The 24,513-nt window shown below is 42.7% G+C and overlaps 2 protein-coding genes across 7 annotated transcripts in view; one reads left to right on the top strand and one right to left on the bottom strand.

Moving 5' to 3' along the window:
• Positions 1–7,294, top strand: part of EVL (Enah/Vasp-like) — a 198,936-nt gene extending 191,642 nt beyond the window's left edge. For 4 of the 6 annotated variants that reach the window (XM_067555057.1, XM_067555058.1, XM_067555055.1 and 1 more), the window contains 3 exons: positions 4,262–4,328; positions 4,789–4,846; positions 7,084–7,294. In XM_067555057.1, the coding sequence (XP_067411158.1) occupies positions 4,262–4,328; positions 4,789–4,846; positions 7,084–7,196 (238 nt within the window). In that variant the 3' untranslated portion in view covers positions 7,197–7,294. Of the gene's footprint in view, positions 1–4,261; positions 4,329–4,788; positions 4,847–6,694 lie in introns of all 6 variants that reach the window. The other 2 variants (XM_067555060.1, XM_067555059.1) reach the window with 1 other exon arrangement.
• Positions 7,295–8,409: 1,115 nt separating this feature from the next.
• DEGS2 (delta 4-desaturase, sphingolipid 2) overlaps positions 8,410–24,513 on the bottom strand; it is a 29,953-nt gene continuing 13,849 nt past the window's right edge. Inside the window, exons 2-3 of the mRNA XM_067555061.1 lie at positions 20,247–20,989; positions 8,410–10,241 (exon numbers count right to left, since the gene is read on the bottom strand). Of these exons, the coding sequence (XP_067411162.1) occupies positions 10,095–10,241; positions 20,247–20,989 (890 nt within the window). The 3' untranslated portion in view covers positions 8,410–10,094. The remainder of the gene's footprint in view (positions 10,242–20,246; positions 20,990–24,513) is intronic.

Raw genomic sequence — 24,513 nt, 5'->3', positions numbered from 1 at the left:
GAGGTCTCAGATGCATTCTTGACCTGCAAAACCTAAACAAATTCATCATGAAGAAACTGAAATTTTGCATGGTATCTTTGGCCGCCATCATTCCCTCCCTGGGTCTGGGGAACTGGTACGCCACCATGGATTTGAAGAACACATACTTTCATATATCAGTAGTCCCATCCCACAGAAGGATCCTCAGATTCGTGGTAAACCACATCCATTATCAATTTACAGCCCTTCTCTTCAGCCTGTCAGCGGCCCCTCAAGTGTTTAGCAAGTGCATGGCAGTCATCACTGCCTTCCTGAGGAGACCACAGGTGCAGGTGTTCCCATATCTAGATGACTGGCTTGTCAAAGGCCACTCCAGGGCACAGATAAAGGCTCATGTGACCCTGATGCCCAGTTTGACAGATTGGGTCAACTGCTGAATGTCCCCAAGTCAACCCTATCCCTGAACCAGAGGATAGAGTTTATAGGAACTATCTCAGACTCCACTTATGTCAGGGCATTCCTATCAGAGTCTCACTTCCAGACCATTTGCCCTCATCATAGAGGACTTCAGGTGCTTTCCTACCATGATGGCACAGAGCTGCTTGAAGCTGCTCGGTCATGTGGCCGCATGCACATACGTTGTTCAGTATGTGAGGCTGCGGCTCAGACCTCTCCAGCCTTGGCTGGCATCGGCGTACTGACCAAACAGAGACAAACTGGACAAGATAGTTGTGGGATCTCTGCATAGCCGCTCCATACAACTAGGGGCATTCTACCTGCTGGGATCTCAGAACGAGCTGGCGGACCATCTCAGCAGGTCCTTCCACAACCACAAGCGGTCTATTCACCCGGATATTGTGAACAGCATCTTCCAGCAGTGGGGAGTTCTCCAAGTAGATCTGTTCATGACAAGACTTAACAGGAAGTGTCAGCAATTTTGCTCATTCCTGAACCACAGCGCAGGCTCAATCGCAGATGCCTTCCTCCTGCCCAGGATAGACCACCTACTCTATGTATTTTCACTCATTCACAAGGTCTTGCTCAAGGTCAGAATGGAGAGAGCATCCGTCATACTGATAGCCCCAGCTTGGCCACGACAACACTGGTACACAATGCTACTGGAACTGTCGGTAGCTGCTCCAATCGCCCTACCGTTCATGCCAGACCTAATCACCCAGGATCACGGCCACCTCCAGCATCCCAACCTCGAGTCTCTCCACCTCACAGTGTGGAAGCTTCATAGCTAAACCTTATAGAGTAAATATGCTTGGAGCCTGTTAGAGATGTCCTTGTTGGAAGCAGGAAACCATTCAACAGAGCTACATACTTGGCCAAGTGGAAGAGATTTTCAATTTGGACAATGTGGAAGGGCAGCTCTCCAATGTAAGCATCAATACCTGCCATCTTGGACTATCTGCTGCACTTGAAGCAGCTAGGTTTAGTGGTGTCATCCCTAAAAGTTCACCTAGCGGTGATCTCTGCATTCCATGCTGGGGTGGATGGTCTATCAGTCTTTGCTAATCTGATGGTGACCCATTTTTACAAAGGCCTGGACAGGCTATACCCTCAAGTTCACTATCCATTATCAGCCTGGGACCTTAACCTGGTGCTCTCCAGGCTGATGGGGTCCCATTTGGGCTTGTAGCAACATGCTCGCTCCTCTACCTCTCGTGGAAGGTGGCATTCCTGGTTGCGATAACCTCGGCTAGGAGGGTGTCTGAGCTCAAGGCTCTGACACCTGAACCTCCATACATGGAGTTCCATAAGGACAAGGTCCACTTGCGACCGCATCCAGCCTTCCTCCCCAAGGTGGTAGTCCTGTTTCATACGAGCCAGGACATCTTCCTCCCAGTATTCTTCCCTAAGCCGCATGCCAATAGCAGGGAACGAAGTCTCCATTCCCTAGATGTCAGGCAGGCACTGGCTTTCTACATCAAAAGGACAAAACCATTTCATAAATCAAATCAACTCTTTGATGCAGTAGCAGACAGGATGAAGGGTCTCCCAGTGTCGTCCCAGAGGATTTCATCATTGATCACGCCCTGCATCAGGACTTGCTATGACTTGGTAAAGGTGCCGGCCCCAGCACTGATGACACACTCCATGAGGGCGCAGGCCTCCTCAGCAGTGTTCCTGGCGCATCTCCCTACACAGGAGATTTGCAGGGCCGCAACATGCTCATCGATCCACACGTTCACCTCACATTACGCCATCACCCAATAGGCCAGGGACAATGCAGCATTTGGCAGAGCCATGCTTCAATCAGTGATTCTGTGAGCTCTGATCCCTCCTCCTATGGTCAGCTTGGAAGTCACCTACTTCGAATCGACATGAGCAAGCACTCAAAGAAGAAAAAATGGTTACCTACTTTTTCATAACTGTTGTTCTTCAAGATGTGTTGCTCACGTCCATTCCAAGACCCACCTGTCTTCTCCTCTGCCGGCAAGAAGGAACCGAAGAGGCAGCGGCTCAGCGGGGCCCTATATACGGTGCCAGGAAGTGCCTGCACCGACCCGACTGGTACCACTAGGGGAAAAACCTTTCAATGACCATGCATGCGGCGCACACACCTATTTGGAATGGACATTAGCAACACATCTCAAAGTACAACAGTTATTAAAAGGTAGGTAACCATTTTTTTCGTTAAATACAGATGATCACAGTATTCCCTGTCCTTGCGAATGCTGAGCTGAAGCTAGTCACCAAGTTTTCATGGGGAGACCACTCTAAGACCGCTGCCTTTTGGAGGGCATTCAGTGGGAAGTGCATTCACATTCTGTTCAAGTTCTAGGCCAGGGAACTACTCTGTATGTTCTCTTCTCACTCATCTATTTTGTGGGGGAGATTTTCAAATGCACTCTGTGTTGGCCCAGCTCTGCTCCTATTGAAGTCAGTGAGAGTTTGTCCATAACCAGAGTTAGACCACCACTGAGTACCTTCAGAGTCTTTCCCCCCTCAGAATCTTTCTCATAGCACATTTGAGCAACGTACGGATCAGAATTTAGGAAACACAAAGGACTTGGTTGTACAGCTCTTTCTTGGGCTGAAGTCCCACCAGAATCAGTGCAAGACTTGCCCAAGAAATAACTTGTACCAAAAGATGATAACAGAGTCAAGACTGAAATGTTCTCATTAGGCATAGCCCTCTTGATCTTTTTCTAAGACATTTCAGAAACAGTCACAAATTTCAAAATAGGGTTCATAACCTGTACTGGCTATCTAAAGAAAGCAAGCCTCTCTAAAGGTCACCATTCTCAGTAATGTCCACTGTGGTGCCGTTGGTGATCGAAAAGAGACAGGACTCAGGTGCAGTAACACAAAACTGAATTCTTTGGGACTCTGGGCCCAGGAACACAGCTTGTGCTGCATAATCTTATCACACAAGACTGCCTTAGGCAGGACTTAGCAATGGAATGGATTGCTGACTAGATTCACTAATACGGTTAGGTTAAGCAAAAATTACTTGGATGGTTTTACCATTATTTTAGCAACTGATTAAGTCCTGAGCAGTCAAGACAGGGTTTATTTGATAGGAAATGCAGGTATGGGGAAGAGAATTATTTTTCAAATGTCTGAGTCAGCCATTGATTCTGAAAACCTCCAGCACTGCTAAACTAAATACACAATGATGTTGTAACCCTGTTGGTCCCAGGATACTAGACGAGGTGGGTGAGGTAGTATCTTTTATTGGACCAACTTCTGTTGGTGAGCGAGACAAGCTTTCGAGCTTACACAGAATTTTTTAGGTCTGGACACAGTACATTTTCCAGACATGAAGAAGAGCTCTGTGTACGCTCAAAAATTCTCTCTCTCACCAACAGAAGTTGGTCCAATAAAAGATATTACCTCACCCACCTTGTCACTGTAAATAATTAACCATGAAGACTGCACCCTACAGTAGCCACAGAACTATCTAGACCTTCAATAATATTGACCAGAACTCTTTGGATAAAGTGTTAAGTTTTAACTCAATCCTCAGCCACTCCAATGCATTTTAAAATTAGAAAATAAGATCTTTTGCTGGATGGTAGTGTTCAACTGCAGTTTGCTGTCGCCAGTTTAGAGCCGCTTGCTTTGTAAGGTATGCTGGCTGCAAAATACTCTTGAATGGCACAAGAGGGAGTGGTGGAATATTTAAAAAGATTAACCTTACTCAAGAGCTGCGTGCAGCCAGTGACTATTAACAGACTTCAATCATAATGCCTGTAGCAAACAGCATATGGCTTAGTAAGCATTGCAGAGAATTGATTTGCTCCTTTATCCTTTGTTTCTGTTTCTCAAGGATGAAGCCTGTGAGCAGCAGCAATGATGTGGCTATGGATGCCTTAGATTTTGATCGAATGAAACAAGTGAGTGAGCAGGTGTTTTGAGCATAGGAAATTTGATATGGGTATCATCTGTCTTTCCCCTTTGTGTTGGTCATACATGAAGGGCAACTGTTCAGGCTAAATGAAGATAGTAACATCACTTTTTGCCTCTGTTTGCCCAAATCTGACAAAGCTGCCATTATGGAGGAGGTTGGAGCAAATCATAGTGGTTCCTTGAAGCTCAGAGTGAAACAATCCCACTGTTACTGGATCAAAATGCTTGTGCAGCAATGCCAACCCCTCCTCCCCTGGTACATCAGCAGGTACAGAACTCAGGACCTTTGGTAACCAGAGCACAAGTCTTTGCCACTGGACCTGAAGGAGTAAAGTTATTTAGCTGGCAGCAGTAGTGGATTTTTATCATTTATGTGGGCCACCCCGTGAAGGCGGACATGGAGTTCTGAACACTTTTTTTTTTTTTTTTTTTTTTTTGTCTCATCAGGAAATATTGGAGGAAGTTGTAAGAGAGTTACACAAAGTGAAAGAAGAGATAATTGATGGTAAGAAATTGAAAAATAATTGATTTTGATAAGTTTGAATCTGAGAGAGATTTCACTCAAATTCAACACATAAGAAAATAAAAGTTGCAGATCTTATGAAAGTACTTTCCAAGAAGCTCTTAGTTAAATAGGTATCAATTTCATGTAGATATGAAATTGATATGACAAGCATGGATGTGACCGTTGCTCAGAAATTGGAATGGAACCACAGGAGACAGACATATCTACCTGTCCTGAGTTTTGATCACTCAGTTGCATTTTTACATGCCTTTGTGTGTGCTCTGTTTTGAAATTTGAACATAAGGCTTTCAGTCTGAATCTTTTCAGCTGTTTTGCTTTGCCTTTTGGGGATGGCATAGCTCTTAGCTGACATCCTGATTTCAAGGTCAGCTGTATATATATATCAGAGCTTCATGTAAGGGATTTTTACCAGCAATACAAAGATTGCATTCTTTCATGTATATGTAACTGAGATGCTCGAAGTTCAGCCAGCACTGGTTTAAATGCAGACCAGATAGAAGGAAGTTCTGTTGTCCTTGGTCTTTCAGTTACTCTCCTATGCTATGAATTCTCACCTCTGGCAAACAAAATAGGGTTTTAGATCCTCACGTACAACAAAACTGAGTTTCTCCACCTGTGTGTGGCTTTGTTCATTCAGCAAGTTTTGCCCTACCTTAAACAAACAAACTAGATTCCGATACTGGCTGCAGTTCTAGTAGAGAAAACACCCGTAAGTTGGTACTGTTCCAAGACCAAAGGATATTGTTTATACAGCAATAAAAACTCCATTACAGAATTGCTGGGGTCATTGAACTTGTTGCTAAGGCAACTGAAAGGAGGCAAGAAGAAATCTTGTTTTAGTAGTCACAACTCCGTTCCCTAATTTGCTGTATAAGTATTATGGATGGATGGTACCGTATCAAAATGTTGGTGCATCAAGATGATGGTTCTCAGAAGTCCACACAATGAATCCAGCAAATGGTGTAATACCATACACTAGGGACAAAACCTCCTTCCCAACAGCTGCAGTGATCATAAGCTAAATCTCAGAAGATTTGTTTGTCTCATAAGGTTGTTTTTTTCTAGCAAAATACAGTTTTCTAGAATGATTTTGAAACCACATAAAAATACTAATTTCTATAGATTGCAACTATAAATAGGAAGTTCTAAGCCTTTTCCACACTCATTAGCCTTAGCTTAGATGAACAATGTGGTCCAGTTATTAGCTAGAGGAATGGGAATCAGAATTATTTGGCTCTGATCCCACCTGGCTGTATAATCTATACTATAATACTTTGTCCTGGACATATGTACACACAAGGGCCCGCTGAGGCTTAACTCGTGTTTATAAAGCACTGAAAAGAATTATAGAAATGTAACCCTTATTTTTGCATGTATTCATATCAAATTTATCAGTGCCTTTTTAACAATACATTGTGTTATTTGACGCGTGATTTGGGGCAACATAAATGGTGGTGTAAGGCAGCCTAATTGTGCTGCCATTGAAATCAATGGGAGTTTTGCCTTTGATTTCAGTGGGAGTAGGGGTGGGCACAAGCAGTGCAATTTCGGTGGCATGGGGGCAAATTTCAACAGGGAAAGCAACAATTAGGCGTGTGTAAGAAGGTACAAGATAGAACGGCCCTTTCACCCCCTCCAGCCTCCTCCCACATACTTGCTCACGGTTTCCTCTTGTTTTCCCCCAGCTACAATCCCATCCTCCCCGCCCCCTCCTTTGCTATGCAATTTACTCTCACAATGTAAAACTTACACCCCTTTGGCTCTGAGTATTTACAGACTCTGATTGGGAGTAGTTGTCTGAGTTAACCTTTTGGTTTGGTTTTCCAGCCATAAGGCAGGAGTTGAGTAGAATCAGTACAACATAATGACTGCACAGCATCTGCAAGGTACTAAGGATGGTAGGAAGATTGGATCATTTCTAAGTGTACCAAGGTCATGCAAGATGGTGAAAGAGGACACCTGCACTGTCTTTGTTCTTAAACCCTTTTTATTAGCAGACTGAGCACACTTTGAAGCTTGCTGCTGCCTTGGATTTGCTTCATTTTAAAAGTCTTAATCTAAAGAAAATTTTAAATTTCTGGATTTTTTTAGATTCCATCTGACACTGCACATCAGAATTGTCAGCCTTTTTTGTATTTTGTATTTGCTTATTTAAATGTATTATGTTTCTTTTTAGTAGTAGGTAAGAAAACATGTGAACCATTTGCTTTTAATAGATGACTTCAAAGTAATTTTACTGGTAGCCTGCAATGTAAATGAAGACCCTTTGCCAACAGAAATGTATTGTGGCATCACCAGAAGAAACAGAGACATGTTAGTTGTCAGCTGACAAGTCCTTTGACTCAGAGTTATCACAATATTAAAACGGTACGTCAGTGCACCACAGTATCTGTGTTCATATTGGTAATAAACTGTTTATTGTCCACATGGCACTGCTTTTGGTTTTGTTCATTAGTGGCTGTAACTTTGAACTTCAGTGTCACTGGATCACTGTGGTGTGTTCTTACTGGTTTTGGAGGCACTGGTGAGAACACAAGCGCAAGCCTGCCTGCATGTTGTGAAATGGCCCGTAACATACATTTTCTCATGTAACATTCATTTTAATAAAATGAGCAGGAGGGGCCATCAATACAGCATTTGCCAGCACTTCAGAATTTGGGCAAACAGGCAACTCGGTACCTGCTCCCCCTTCCCTGAACACTTATTAATGCAATACCAGTTGTGCAGCACCACCTCCAGGAGGGGAACAGCTGGCTGCTAGCCCCATCTTTTTGCAGCCATTCTTCTATGTTGGTGAAGGCTAGACTACAAACAGGCTACTAGAATCTGGAAACACCACATCCCAGAGTCTGTCACAATCATCAGTAACATTTACTGACCTGGATGTGGTCCCAATATTCCATTGCTCCACTCAGACTACCACGAGCCCTTCCTCTCTTCGCTTCCTTCCTGCTCTTCCCTCCCCCAAAAAACCCCAAACCAACCCCATTCAAAGACTTTTAATTTCTGAAGGGTTTGTTTGTTTTTAAGAGGGCTGCAGCCTGCTCAGAGCAAGGCTGGGTGACAGTATTAATAGCTGCAGCCGTACCAGCCTTGTCCACATTGACAACATTGGTGCAGTTTCACTGGTGATCTAAAAATGTCCCATGGTTGCTAATGGCCCTGTTATGGGCAAGGCCTAGATGCTGCCTTTAGGCAACATTGGTACAGGGAATTTTACCTTGATTTGCTGAAGTCCAACAGTGCATACCCCCTCAGAGCTTACTACCTGTTCAATAAGAAGGGGCCATTCATTCAGCCATATGTAGTCTTGAGAGTTTCTTCTTGACTTGGTTCAATATAAGATTTACAAGAGCAGGCTCCTTGCTCTAACCTCCTGACCTTAATCATGTTGTAGAGCATGAGCAGAACCAAATAGTTTGACTCACTTTTATTAAAACTGTCATTTTCTATCCACAGGTGCTACTGAGGCAGTAGCTCCTGCAGTCAGCTTTATAGAAGTCCATAGCTCTTGAATTGTGCAAACTTCTTATGTCATGAGCGAAGTCTAATCAGTTATTCCTAAGGATGAAGAGCTTGTAGTATTTTATTTAGTTACTTAGAGACTTGCGAAGTGCTAAATTAATAGCAAAATAGAAAAAGGAGCATACAGACACGTAAGAAGATAGCAACTGGTACAACAGAGGAAGGATGGTTTCATTAATAGTAATCAAAGACAGCCAAGAAATTAGGAGAGGGTGAGTTTGCCTTGTAATGTTTGAAGTTTACTTCATAAGGATCCAATTTATTAATCTTCTAGAAATCTCTCGGGCAGAGTTAGGAAACGTGCTAGGCTCATTTTTACTGTAAAGTAAAAGCAGCACAACTGAGGGAAGCACACTGATGGCCAGAGAATGTTTAGAAATAGCAGAAGCTTAGACACTTATGTACAGTGATTTTCTGTACACATGAAATGATTCAGAGAGGTTTTATAGTAATGTAACATTGTAGAAGAGTGTTTAAGTCTTCAACTCATCTGTTAAGTTAGAATGAAAACAGTTCAACACATAGTACCGTTGTCTTGCAAGATGGCAAGTGTTAATTGAGAGTAGTAGAAAGCCTGTTTCTCAGCTTGCCCCTCCAAGAAAATAGGTATGTACAGCTTTTTCTTGATTGCATTAGCCCCTGAAAGGCTGTGGCTGGAATAACATCTCCACTTAGAACATAGTGCTAGTCTCAGTCATGATGGCATCATTCTAATTCAGCAGATGCATATGTACTATATGTATTGAGTCAGGATTGCAAACATTACAGACGGCACATTAACCCTGCAGACCTAATACAGAAAAGGTTGACTAAGCTGGGTTTTATTCTGGCTCCTATGTTCAACAGCATCAGGATTGATGTCTCAAGGCGCTTTTGCTTGGCAAGCTGTTCATCAGTGTAGATTAGAAATTTCTGAAGGTGATCCCCTCAATGAGAATGGGAAATGAAGTTCTATGTTCATTTTCACTTGCCAGAGCAGAGTTTCACTGGCTGTGAGCCATTGTGTTGCTTGTGGCAGTAGGATTCCGCCCACTCAATTTTGGGTGACTCCCTTCCCCAACCCTTATGATGCAGCAGCAATATTGAAGCAGGTGTTGATCCAGCTGTAATCTGCTCAGAAACCAAGACGTAGCACAGAAACCACACTACTTAAAGTAGCATGCATTGTACAGCCATAGCCCTCATCCATCCCAGGATGCAGTAGGTCTAGTTTGCTCTTGAATCCAGGCTGTCCTCTGCTTGCATTGACCTTTTAAAGGCAAGCCAACCACGTGTTTGAAGTAAGTTTCTGCATTCCTCCCAAGATTAGAAGCATTCTACTCCACAGAACTGGCCTAACCTGAACCTCGCTCCAGCCATGCATGACCCTGATGAAAGGGGGGGAGGGGGAATGTTTAATCTGGATTTTAAATGTAACAGTTTCACCCAGCTACAAAGGATGGTGCATCTATGTAGCCTTTGCTATAAACGTGTGTGATATCCTGCCAAAAGCAATGTTACATAAGCAAAAGTTCTTTAATTAAAAAGTTACATTATAAAAGACAGTGCCTGTCATTTGCTTCAATATTTCGTCATGTTTAGTACTACAGAAAAAGTAAGTGCACAGAAATACTACTTCAGCTCATTCCTATCATCTCTGAAAACTCAGTTCACAAAATTTGGAATTTTTTTTAACATAATTAAAGACGATGCTAAAGCAAATCTATTGGATTTCTGTTGCTAATTTGCATATTCTTTTAATCCGTGAGTAAGGACCAATGGTGTCATCAAAAACAAAATCCCAGAGAACTCGAACCCAAGACTGGTGCTGAGGGAGGTTGTCATAATATTCTGCTGCTATCTTCTTCACCTGAAAAGAACAAGAGATCCATTTAACCAGCATTGCTTTGTCAGGGATTTTTCTCTCTCTAGCTTTGATTGTATCTTACTTGCCCAATGTAACTTTAAGATCCACACCATTAAGTCTTTCACTGAAAAGCTTCCATATCACAATTTGCTGTATGAATGTGTGATATAGCATATTTGACACCTATTTCTAGTGGAAAAAGATACTGAACGAGAGGTCCCTATTTACCACTTTACTAAATACTAAGTGTGCAAAACTACTCAGCCCGCTTTGTATGACTTTGATATACTCCAGCTACAGACTTGTTTGCATTGGAAATGAAAGAAACAAAACACTTTTTAGCAATAGCATCTAAACTCTGTACTACTTCAAGTTTCCCCATTTAACAATTGCTGTTAACTTAGTCTCAAACTAAGCTGCTATACCCAGTTAAAATTTTCCTGTAGGCTTGGGCCTGATAAAGAGATCTAGCACCAAAACATCGCTGAACTTTGGCTTTGGATACAGATCAGAATTTTACCAATTAGGTGTCCGTTATGAAGTTCCCATCTCCAGTGGACTGAACCAAACCCTTTGGTCCAAAATTGCCCTCAGAATTTGAAAACATATGGCTCTGAATCTTTGTGTTGTGTTTTTGTCTCGCAGGACTGGAATTCAGCAGCCAGAACTAAGTGTTTTATGAGGAGGGAAGGGATACATGAATTAGTCTGATTCGTCATGAGAACAAGGCCTTGTTATGAGCTATCATGCCTCCACCACAGCATAATTCGTGCATTGTTTGCCATCCCATTAAGAACATGTTTATGGGTCCAAGAACGAGTGACTCAATTCAGTGAGCGAGCACACTAGTTCAGAACACGTGGCCAGTTCTGTTCCTCCCTGTGCACCATTAGCTGGTCATCTAGATGCACACCTGATCTCAGCAACCTGATAGCAATTCACCTGGCCTGCTCTCAGCAGTGCCCCTCTATTGCTGTCTATAGGTACGTATATTGCTGGTTGCCCCTCCCAGTCTCAATTGAGTTTTTGTTTAGGGACTGTAAACATGAACTAAAATGACAATATCTGAACAAGCTTTTTAAACCATTTACAAGATTTTAGCGGGGAAAGAAGACCGATCTGAAGCATAGCTTTAGCAGAGAGTTTGTTTTGCAGGGAGGTAGGGACAGAATGAAATGAAAGAGGTTTCAAGACTGTAGGAATTGGGAGGCCAGTGGAACTTTGGCACTAGCAATATGGTGGAGACATAGTTGCTATCCCGATAAACAGAGCAGGTTCAGCTGAGCGCTTTGTTTCTGCACATACTTGAGTGCAGCAACAAGAGAATCAGTTGAGCTGCCGTACAGTTGCACAACAAGATTAAGATTATTCTGACCTAAGGTTTTTGTTTTTTTTTTAAATTGAACCCAGCCCTTTAGACAAACAAAAGCCATAGAGTGTCCCAGGGAAAGTAACAGAGCTGAAAGTAGGTTTCCTTCCAGAACATTATTTACCCACTAATTAAAGGGCAGTATTTCAAAGCCAGCGAGGTTGTTAAATGCAATAAAAATTTCCCCCTTTGGTCCCCAATTTAAACAGACTTTTGAGCCATTCCTCCCATCGAGCCATTTATATGCAGGTTTATGACCTTCAGTGAAAGGGTTTAAGAAACTCAGCTAAAGTTAAAGTGTAAACCAGAGTTCGTCACATTGTAAATTCATTTACTTGTTTCTATACTTATCCTTTAGCATTAATTGTGTAATACAATCCGAACACACAAGAAATGGAGGAAATGACTATGTTAATAAGGACTTGCATATATATAGCTCTATTCATCCAAGGGCTGAAAATAATCCACAAGCCTTACAAACAATACACACACTTTGCAAGAGATGTGGTATTAATCCTGGTGTCATGGAACAAAACCCAGTTCTGGTTATCATATTCTGCCATCTTGTAAAATGCCATTATGTTGCCATTAGAAAATATTCTTCACTTCCTATTTTAAAACTATTGTGAAGAGCTGATCTGCAATATTAGAACAGTTCCTGCCTTAGTGACCCCCGATGTACTATTCATGTATCAGTTCAGGAAAGAGGGTGGTTGTATGGGTAAGGCACTGGTGTGGGACTCTGGAAAGCTGGATTTAGACCCTGGTTTGGCCACAAATTCCCTGTATGACCTTAATCTCAAGTCACACTCCCTTTGTGCATCAATTCCCCCTCCCCTCCCCCCATCTGTAAAATAAGGATAATGCTTCCTGTCCCCCACCCCTTGTTTTCTTCATTTAAATTGTAAGCTCTTTGGGACAAGCGTTATTACTGTGTGTTTATGCAGCGTCTACTAAATGGGGCCCACAGCTCAAGTCTCTAGGTGCTACTGCAATACAAATTAATAATTACATTTGCAAAGCGCATAGGGATCTTCTGGGAAGTGTAAAATCATCATCTTTCCTTCCACTGAAATGCAGCAACCACAGGGGTGGAAAAGCAACTTCACCGGGTGGTTTGTGAAACTACAGAGACTTTTAGGTAAGCAGCTTTGGCCAGGATATCAAAGTAACATCCTTACTCTTGCAATAGTATCATGGGCTTCTTTTTAAAGGGCCACAGATAATCAGGAGCTTGTTTTTTTGTGCCATGTGAGTCTACATCTCTAACAGCCCCTTTCTCTTCCTTCATCCCAATACCAAGCCAGGGGTTCAATAAAGACTGAATGGTAGCTATTGAGCATCACCACCACTTCCTGCTGCACTGGGATTCCTCTGCCTGCCACAGGGGAGAGGTACGGACACAGGCAATTTAATTATTCAACAGGCATCACATGCCTCTTTGTATTGTTCTCCATTCCCATGGGAAAGTTTCCAACGACATTGACAACCCTCTGCCCCTGTTTTGAAAGGAGCGGAACACAACTGCTTTTTGTTCAACGTCAATCAGTTTAAATAGCAGTTCTCAGGCCTTGTCTACACTACACACACATTAAGTGTGCCAGGACCTGTGTGGTCCCCAAATGTGCTTGTAACACATCTCAGGTCAGAGTGCCCCACAGTTTATAAGCACACCAAATACTGTTTCAGTTCAACATGCAGCCAGAAAAGTTAGATGCCAGGCTAAAGTGTTTCAGCATACATCTTACTAGCACTAATGTGTCAAAGTTTTCCCTGTACTGTCTCACTGTGCACAGGGAGAGGGGCTCTCCCTTGCCCAGAATCCACTATTTCTGAGCCTGGAGCCAGGCTCTGTGCGATTGGTACCCTGGGGACACAATAAAATGATTTGGAGCAGCCCCAGTGTAGATGCAGGGCAAAATGGCAGCCTGAGGGGGCAGGTCTAGTGAGCCCAGGCTTCCAGCTCCCCAGTTCAGTTAGGAATGGCAGTCCTATAACAGACCTGAGGGCATGAGCAGCAGCGCCACCAACACAGCTCTGGGGTTAGTCCCAATAAAGAGAGGGAGAAAGAATGAAGTACTGAGCTTTGGAAATCTTATCCTAAAAAGTATCTGTTTGCATAGATTTAGTCTGCAGTGAGGCAATAGACTTAAGGACATATCTACAATGCAGACATTTCTTATTAGATAATTAAAGGTCATGATATCTGGGTTCCCAAACACTCAGCTTCTCTGCTTTTTAATCCAGCACTTGAAGCTTGCAGATGTATGTACTTCACGTCCTAAACATTCATTAGCTAGTGTCTGGAAAACACCAGCATGCTGAGGGTTACGTTAGATGGCCTAACATTTCCTGTGTTGACACACTGGAAAGCGGACTGAAATAAAAGCACTGACGTTCTGTGCAGTTCTGCTTTGTAATGTTTGTTGATGAGCTACCTGTATAAAGAAATCCAGCATGAAAACAGCAAGCATGTTTAGTTGGCTATGCAACACAGAACATGAACCACGTACACTGGTCTGGCCCTACAGAAAAGTATTTTAATGCAAGTTTGATTTAATGCAAGTTTGATCCCTACAGGATCGCAGGTCCAGTGACCCCAGCTGGAGCAGGCTACCTGGCACTAGGACCACAGCAGCAGGCAGGCAGGGTGGGCTGCCTACATAGGAGACCAGTGGGCCATGGGGATGGGGTGCAGCCAGTGCATGGGGGATAGACTAGGTGGGGAGGACTGGTGGCAATCCCTGGCTTGGGGAAGGCAGTCTGAGGGGGTGCTGGGGGCAGTTGCTGGGCGGGGGGGGGGGGGGGGGGGTCCCTAGATGGGGATGGCCGTTGCTGGGGGACCGTGTTTGGTAGGGGACTGAATGGTGGAGGGAGTAGTCCCAGGGGGGGGGGGGGGATTGGGTGGTTGCAGGGATTCCCTGGCTGGGGGAGGCACCCCACCCTCAGTAGGGCTCCCCATCCTTGCAGGCAGGCTCCGCAGCCAAGCTCTCGGGGGACTCAGCCCAGCCCAGCCCCGCCGCCAGCAGCACGGTGGAAGTGAGGGTGGCAATACACCAAACCATGCCTCCCTTACCTGTTAAAATGAATTTACTGTAATGTTTTGACATTTTTCCAATTTAAAATGCTCGTGGTCGATTTGCCAGTGTTGAAAGGAAAGGTACTATAGCGATTTGATTTGAATTGAAGTGTCATCATATAACAAATACTAACTTTTTTTTTTGGTAGATGTACAGATATATATATTGCATAGATACAGCCCCCCACACAGAGCTGCATGTGGCCCACTGTGGTAAATAGGTTGAGAAGCACTGCTGTATCAACATAGGAAAATATGGTCCTTGCCCCAAAGAGCTAAAAGTCGACGGGAAGAATGGGGGAGGGAAGACCAGGATAAGAATGATAAAAGCGTGTTACAAGCTAGCTGTATACAAACGTGATAGTTCCAAGGTATGTGTAAAAATGTACAACAGGTAATAAGCCCGTTAACGTGTTCTTCATGCAAGCACTGCTAGAGTTATTTGAAGCAGTCAGTCTAGTAAATCTGGTTTCATCCCCTGCCCAGTACTTCCCCCACAAGTTTAATGAATAACTACTTTGCCTCAGGTAATAACCAGTGTAACAATCGATTTTTTTTTTCCTAAAACGATAGAAGAAAAAAAGATTTGCATTGTCGTTTGGAGCCTTTTTACAAGGGTGTCCAATTCTACAGATAAGTAGGATGGATCTTTCTACCACTGGTCGGAAGAAAATGCAATATTATATTGGATAGAAAAAAAAAATCACACAAAGGCTACCCTGCCTTTAGCAGTACGTGTTTTTCTTTAAAATTGGTACTTCAGGGCAGGATACTAATTTCCTGGTATACAAGGAAAGCAGTCACCCTGCATCTCACCGAAGGAGGAGGAGTTCTACTACCATCCTACAAGGCTCACATTTTAAGAACTACTAGGTAACAGCACAGCCTAATGTTTCCTGTTTCCAGTCAGAGATCTTCCTAGGGTCACTGATGCAAAATTTTTCCAAAGGCAAACGTTACTTGAGTCATTCTCAATGAGCCATCTGGGGTAGTAGATGAAGCTAAACATTAATTTCTGATAAACAAATGAAAGTGCGGTACAAGGTCCATTTTTTCCCCCCTCACTTCCCCATTGTGTACAAGACATGGTCATACGCAAATAGCTCCCATTTTGTACTTGCTGATAAAGCTACAGATTCTACACCTAAAGGACCGTACGTATTAGATGATTCAACAATTCCAAGGTTAAGTGCTGCAGCTAAATAGACCTAATGAAATAAGTTATATCAAGAAATGTTTCAAATAATTCATTCAACAAATCAGTTTTTCTGGTGTTCAACCATCAGTAGAGTAGAGTGTTTCAAGGGCCACTCGTTCCATCCTAGCCAGCCTGCTTTAAGTGAACCAGTGCTGCATGGTCCTTCCAAATGCTGCTGTACTTGTGCATTGTGCTCTACAGCTCATAATTCTTATCACAGGTCCCTGGAGCAAGTGCAGCCTGTCTTTGTAAGTCTTGATTTTTAATTGCAGTGCAGTGTCCTTTGTGTTGTGCCCAAAGCACTGGATGGGTGCTCATTAATATAAAGCAGATAAAATATATAACCACTCTAAATATATGCAGTAATATATATTATAACCCACATATTTGGCCTGTTCCAAAAGCTCCTTCCAGTGGTTTGGTCTTGCCCCCAACATTACACATGACTTTGAGGACCAGGAGCTTATTCCCTTGAGATAACTAGGTCTACACTACAACTAGTCTAGCATTGCTTTTGGGTGGGGGTTCTCCAGGTGGTCAGATGCTTGCTGTTAAAAGTAAGAAATTGGCAAATAACTGTTTATATGTTGTGAATTTTGTGCAATAGAGCTGGTGGGGAAACAAATATTTTCCTCTGCAAAAAGAGTATGACAATTAATTTTGTTTTCTTCTAAATTGGTCTTCAACATTTTTGGGGGTTTTGGTAAATGAAGAAAGAAAAAAAGTTCAGTCACATTAAAGTCACTACAAGAAAAAAAACTCTGAAAAAATAGTTTTGCAAAAATTTCCACATCTGCCAGTTTTGGTAAATGAAGAAAGAAAAAAGTTCAGTTTTCAGGTTTCTGATTAAAGTCAAAATTTTCTACAAGAAAAAAAACTCTGAAAAAATAGTTTTGCAAAAATTTCCACATCTGCCAAAAGCTATTTTCTGTCAAAGATGTTCACAGAAAGTTTTCTGCCCGCTCCAACACACAATAACTTTACAAGTTATTCATTTCCTTCTCTTTGCATCTCCCACTAAGCTCCAAAAACAAAAAGCAGTCTGTACCCCCCTCCCCCCCGACCTGCAAGTGAGACGTGGTTCCAGGCACGTTCATGAGTCTCAGCTAGTTCCACCATCACTCCCCTTGTCCATTTTATCCAGGATCCTCCCCCTCACCCTGGATGCATCAATGAGGAAGTGGGAAGCGGCACCAGTGGTTTTTGGAGGGACATGAAGAGGGTGGGGTCCCATTACTGTTTATTTACTGGTTTTGCTAGTGTCCCTTTTCAGATCTCACTAGGCTGTTATCAAATCACCCTTAAACATCTTTGTTAAACTAAACAGAACAGGAGCTGCCTCACAGTCTTGCCAGCCCAAGCCCCCAGCAAAAGTGCACACATTCCCTTGTGGAACACCACCGTTCGGTTTGTGTGTGCAGAACATACATACTAGCCTTGCTCTGCTTGGAGTTGCAAGAAGCAGGTATCTTTAGATTCACATTTTTAAAGCATAATCGGGAATGGTAATTGTAATCAAAACTTCAAAACTAAAGTTACTTTCATGAAGGTTGGGTCCTGCATGCCACCCACCAGAAGCAGGCAAGCTTTGAGGGACCCAAGACCAGCTGAGACAACTCAGCTACATTTGGGTCTGTCACCACCCCACTCCTGGCACAGGTGATACATCCATCACTAACCAACTAAGGGCAAGAGCACTTTGGAACAAACATGGAAAGCCAGCTGAACAGCAATACCTGCCCTTCCCACTGAAGAACTTACATTGAGCCTGCACAGTGGGAGGCATGCACAAGATGCAGTGTGCCCACAACAGTCATGGGGATGCTTGTGAAGCATCACGAGTACTTGGATGGACAGAGCATTTACAAGCATGAAGAGGTGCTTGAACCAGTTCTGAGAACACCAGAGTTCTCTGCAGTAAACAGACCTAGGAAAGTGGAGTCCATGCCATAACTTTGCCTCAGCTTCACCACTCCTTCTGTGCCCTTCTCTCCTGTTGACAGACTCCCTCTGCTATCTTATTCCACATTTGCATCCCTTCTTAAAGAGGGCTTTCTGGAAGAACACAGTGTTAACCCACAAAAGCAAGAAGAGCTATTAGGCACTTGTAACAAAACAGAAGCAGAGGCAAGCCATCCCTGGCCATCCATGTGACTTGGATTTCCAAAAGTGACATTTTAAGTACCTAATTTTAGACACACGAAAGTGGCCAGATTTTCAGACAGTGCATACTTAACGCTTTCTGAAAGTCAAGCCCATTTCACACATTCCAGTTTAAGGGCCCTCTAACAGAAGCATCTATAATCACTTTTGGTCCATGTCTCTGAATTGTGTTTTCATAGGTTCAAATAGATTCCAAAGCCAGAAGGGACCATTGTGATCATTTAGTCAGAAGACCTGGAGAACAAACCATAGAACATCTCCAAAATAATTCCTAGAGATCTTTTAGAAGAACATCCAATCTTGATTTAAAAATTGTCAGTGATAGAGAATCCACCATGACCCTCGGTAAGTTGTTCCAATGGCTATTTACCCTTACTGTTAAACATTTACACCTTATTTCCGGTCTGAATTTGTCTAGCTTCAGCTTCCAGCCATTGGATCGTGTTAAAACTTTCGCTGCTAGATTGAAAAGCCTGTTATGAAGTATTTGTTCCCCATATAGGCTGTTATCAAATCACCCTTAAACATCTTTGTTAAACTAAACAGATTGAATTCTGTGAGTCTGACACTATAAGGTAGGTTTCTAATTCTTTAATCATTCTCATGGCTCTTCTCTGAATCTTTTCCAATTTATCAACATCCTTCCTGAATTGTGAACAGCAGAACTGGACACAATATTCCAGCAGCAGTCGCACTCATGCCAGATACAGAGATAAAATAACTTCTACTTGAGATTCCCCTGTTTATGCATCCCAGGTTTCTGTTAGCTTTTTTGGCCACAGCATCCCACTGGAGCTCATGTTCATTTCATTATTCACCATGACCACCAAATCTTTTTCAGAGAGTTACTGCTTTCCAGAGCAGAGTCCCCCCAGTTTTGTAATTATGGCCTACATTCATTGCTCCTAGATGCATACATTACATTTACATTGAGACGTCCTAAAACAATATTGTAGTGTTTGCTTAAACCCATATATCCCAATTGCTCTGAGTTAGTCACCTGCCCTCTTATTTGCCACTCGCCCAGTTTTTGGTCACCTGCAAACTTTATCAGTGATGATTTTAGGTTCTCTTCCAGATAATTGATAACTAAAGTTAAATAGCATAGGGACAAGAACTGTTTCTTACAGGGCCCCTCTAGAAACATATCTGTTCAATAATGATTTCTTGTTTATAGATCTCAAAATGAAAGATCAGTTAGTCATTTTAATGTGTGCCATATTAATATAATTCTAGATTTTTAATAAAAAGGTCATGTGGTACCAGATCTAATGCCTTACAGAAGTCTAAGTATATTATGTCAAGTCTATTACCTTTATCAATCAAACTTGTAATCTCAGGGGGGAAAAAATCAAGTCATTTTGACAGACTATTTTCTATAAACACATGCTGATTTGCATTAGTCACATTATCCTTCTCTAATTCTTTAGAAATCAAGTTCTGTGTCAGCTACTCCATTCATTTGCCCCTTTGTCTGTGATGCTGAGTCCAAGCCCTCTTATGTTCTGTTCAACACCAACTCAGCTGGTGAACTGATCACTGGACAAGTTTCAGTTGATAAATTGCTGCTGTTTCTAATTTACACAAAAGCAACCAACTCATTTTTAAGCTATTCACAGATCCTGTTCAAGAAGAGGAAAAGAGGATATTTGCAGTAAATTTAAATAAATAATCTGAACCACCCCAGGATCGGATTTACTGAATATGATATTCCATTGTAGACGTAGTGTATGTGGCAGACATATGCATTTACAATACAAATGCTGATAAAGCCATCTCAGCTGTGCCCAGATATGAAGGGCACCAATTTAGACCTAGATGTACCTCCCTCCCATACAAACCTACACATCTTATTTCCACCATTGCACATATACTGTACACCACAATAAACTGAAAAGGCTGAATTTAGGAAGTTGAAGAGTTGGAATTGGAGTTACAGCTAATGTTTCTCATGCAAAAGAAATCATCATGTTGTTAAACCTTCTTGCACTGTTTGTGTGTAACCCTCCTCCCCCAGACCTCCACCCTATTTTGGGCTCTTTGACTTTATTTTCTCCCACAATGAGCTTTTGGCAAGTTGAAAGACATGCTTTAGCCTTAGTTAAAAGTGGCTACTACTATAATACAAGCCATTCCAAATTAAAAACTGCTCTAGCAACTGCTACAAGGAGCCAATTCAGTCATAACATGTATGCTTACCATAGGCAGCTTGCATCCAGGAATGCTGGGAAAATCATGATGCTCCATGTGGTAGCCTGCATTAAAGGTGATCCAGTTGAGAGGTCCATAATAAGAATAGGTTTCGTAGCCTTTTAAGAACATATAATGTTCTGCTATGAAGTGCCCAGCAATAGGATGCAAACCCATGCAAAGTAATGAGCCTGCTATTAAATAAACAACAGGCTTCAGGCCCCATAGGTAGTAGATTATAAAATCAACAGAGAATTGTACCAGGGCATTAAATATTTCCATCTGAGTAACTGTTTTTGGGTTCACATAAAGAGGTCTCAGGCCATAAAAGAATGGTTGGAGAATGAGCCAAATAAATTTCCGAAACGGAGTGCAAAAGAACCAGCCTTCGAAGTCAGTTGGAACATCCACATCCAAAGTGTCTCCACCAAGATATCGGTGATGGTCAATATGGTATTTCTTGAAGGAGGCGGAGTAAGGAAGTCCAACTGGCAGGTTGGCAAACACTGCAAACCATCTATTCCACTTAGCCTGCTTGTTACCAAAGGCAACGTTGTGTGAAATATCATGGATCGCTAGTGTCATTGAGTGATTAATGCAGCCCCCAAAAGCATAAGCCCAAAAGAAAATCCATTTCCACGATAAATCTTTCACCAAATAGCAGGCTAGAAGCTGTGTCAACACCATTCCAGACACAATCCATTTCAAGTGGGGATCTGGTCCCATTAGAGACTTGATTGTTGGATATTTGGCTAAACGGAAAAAAACAAAAAATGAGTCATTAAGTATCACCACTTGTATTCCATTCTAATGTCTTCCATTAAAAGAATATGCACAGGGCGCTAGTCTTGCAGAAGGTAATACCAGTGTACAGAATTACTCCCTTGCAGCGTGCATTAACTCTGCTGAAAGAGTAGTCTCAAACACTGCTATCCTGCACCAAGCCACCCTTGAGCAAATGTACTATTTGGGATAATCCTGATGTCTGGTCCCTGGTACCATGTGCATTGGGAAGTGGGGTGGGAATGTGTGGTTGTATCCCAAGGGCCACTAAAGTAAAAACTGCAGGAGCACCTTGTGTCAAGTGAGTCATTCTCCTAGCTTCTTCACCTGATTTGATTGCGGTTATACAGAGCAGAGAAGTGACAGATTGACGTTAGAGCCACAGAATGGACCTCAAAGTAGACAGAGGTGTTTTGACATCCCCAAACCAGAGGTGCTAGCAGGGAAGGCAGAATATTGGACACTGAATATTGAATACTTTAGTACTGTATTGTGTAGGCCTGAATATGTGAAAAATACTCAAGCCTTTACTCGTTAATCTGACCTTTTTAAATCACCAGTGATTACATCAGGAACCAATCCTTGTGTGCATTGACATCATAAGAGAAACCAGTAATAGAATTATCAGGAGAAAGGAAGATAGTGGTAGATTTCCATATCTTTATGTTCATTGGCCTTACACATCAGGGAGAGATACGAATGCCATCCAGAAAAACCCGTAGCCTGATGTAGCTCTGATTGGGAGTCTTCACAGCATTATGGAAAGATAATGAAAATTGCTAAGCCATCTGATTTATCCCTTTTGCTAGTTCAAGATTACTGCCTACAGAACATGTACTAATGCTTTGTCCAATCCAATTTTAAGTAGTTATCAATATAGGCATCTACAGCATTAGAGATCCATTACAAAGCATTCGTTATATGGTAGGAACATATAAAAGATGTAAAGTATCAGAAGTATTTGGCAACATACTCCTTTAATTGATCAGGGTGTCCTATTTAGCATTTTATTCTTTTGGTCCACCGTGGGGGCTGGTGGCTGTGTTTGTTCAGACAGGTTAGTGATCCCCGAGAGACAATAATGAGTCGGTTGGAAATAAATGAGTTTTATTATAAAACACAGGAATAATATAGATTTTTAACTAGTTATACTCAACTAAACAAAAAGTTAACTATAAAATGTAGACTAATATAAAAGGATATAAAAACAATTAAGCAGAAAGCATAAATTGATATAAGAAAGTATTAAACAGGCAACTAACTATAAAGACCTAAACCAATATTAAACAGACAGTGGTTCCCTGACCAGGAATCAAACTCTGGTTTCCCACGAGGCATACAGGGACACTTACCACTATGCTACACAGACAACTAGCTGCTTGCTGGAAACAGAAAGGGGTTACACAGACTGTTAACTGAAAAGCACAGCAGCAGAAGCAGTTAACTACACGAGGGAATGCTTTCACACAGAGATTTCACAGACAATGAGTTAATTACAGGGCACAGAAGGGAGGGTCACACAGATGGCACAAACAGGCAGTTAACTGCAAAGTACAGAAGGCTTTTACACAGACACACAGAGATTTCACACAGACAGTTAACTGCAAGACACAAACGGGCAGTTAAACAGACAACGTAGATTTAAAATACAAACTCCTCACCACCACACAGACGTAGGAGAAACCCAGGCTGATATTCACAGCATTATTCAATTTCGATACAGCCCGCAAAACACAATTCACGCTCGGGGGGAAGCCGTGAGCGGGGAGAACCGGGACCAACTGATCAGGCTGGTTGTGATGAAGCTCTCCGAGGGGGCTTGGGAAAGACCCCTCTTTATAAACTATGGGCTACGTGCCAGCACCGGATTGGCCAGAGGACACTTGCAGTAAGTTCAATTTCCTGGTTGCTGGTAAGTTTCGTTTCCCATGGTCAGTTTCATTTCCCATGTATGACCTGGGAGCCGATCCTTTGGCTGGCTGCCCTAATAAGGTCAGGTCCTGGGTTGACTGTTAGCCTGAATGGATGGGGGTGAGGGGTGGCCATCTGCAGGAATTGAGCTGCAACAGTGTTCAGCAGGGAGAGCGGCCAACTGGGAGGAAAAGCTGATGAACTGGCACAAACTGGCCTGTCTGCTCTGCCGCCGGCAGTTCCCCAGCAAGGAGGCGCTGATCCGCCACCAGCAGCTCTCCGGGCTGTACAAGCAAAACCTAGAGATTCACCGCCGTGACGATCTGTCGGAGCAGGAGCTGGAGGCGTTGGAGAAGAAGGACATGGAGATGAAGGACCAGGACCGTGCAGCAGAGCGCAGGGAGAAATACAGCATCCCTGAGCCCCCAGAGCCCAAGAAGAGGAAGTACTCGGCTGTGATGCTCGCCACGGTAGACTGAGCAGCCGACGCGGGACGGGCAGCGATAACATCGGGAGCCACATGCTGCAGGCCATGGGCTGGAAGGAAGGCAGTGGGCTGGGCCACAAGAAGCAGGGTATCAACCCCATTGAGGCGCAGACCCGGGTACACCGCTCTGGCCTGGGGGGCGCGCGGAAACTCCTATGGGGTCTCCGGCTCCAAGTCGTACTGGGAGACACTGCACAAGACCGTGCTGACCTGCTTCAATGAGGCCGAGTGAAGCCCCCCTTCCCTGACTTTGGGGAGACCAAGAACTTTTTTTAATTAAAGGAGAAAAATGGGGGGGAGGGGACAGGGAACTGCCAACCCTGAGTTTATACAACATAATGGAATAGAATTAGTGTGTAGTCAAAGATATTGAGAGTGCTCAGCATTTCCAGTTAATACTAGCTATTGGGTAACACTGAAGTCCTTGGACGAAGGTGCTATATAAATGTAAAGTATTTGTTATTCTAACTGCCTGTAACAAGAGCTCTGGGTATTCATGGAGAATCATGCACTTGAATAGTGACACATTCTGTAAATGAGGATTTATACTTTACAACAAAATCAGATTAAATATAATGGGGGAAAATCTTGGAATCTCTACTCAGGATCTTGCTTGGGGGGCAGGAGGGTTGATTGGGTGAGATTATGACTGAGGATGAAGAGGAGTTAAATTCGTAACTCAGTATTAGAATCTGGCTCTGCAACAGGACACAAGCAATTCCATCAATTTAAGTGGGCTGAGAAACACAAATTGCCATAGACTAGTGATCCAACTTATCCAGTAACATCTCACAGTGGCCAGTACCATATGCTTCAGGAGAAGGTGCAAGAAATTCTGAAGAGGCAGTTATGGAATGAGTTTTTATATCCTTATTAGATACATTTTTTAATCCTCTCTCTAGATGTTTCACCTATGCAAAGTAATCTTCAAAATAACATGCAGCAATGAATTCCACCAGTTAATTATGTAAAGATGTATTTCCTTTTATCAATTTAAAATATGTTCCCTTCTGGTTTTGTTGAATGTTACCTTGATTTACAAGAGAAAAAACACAAGAATGTGCAATTTACCTTTTGTACACCATTTCATTATAT

Source organism: Emydura macquarii, unplaced genomic scaffold (assembly GCF_026122565.2).
Source record: "Emydura macquarii macquarii isolate MOO-44397 ecotype Brisbane River unplaced genomic scaffold, CSIRO-AGI_Emac_v2 contig_1551, whole genome shotgun sequence".
In the NCBI taxonomy this organism is placed as follows: Eukaryota; Metazoa; Chordata; order Testudines; family Chelidae; genus Emydura; species Emydura macquarii.
Note: the sequence above shows the minus strand (reverse complement) of the source record. Positions and strands in the feature narration are given on the sequence as shown.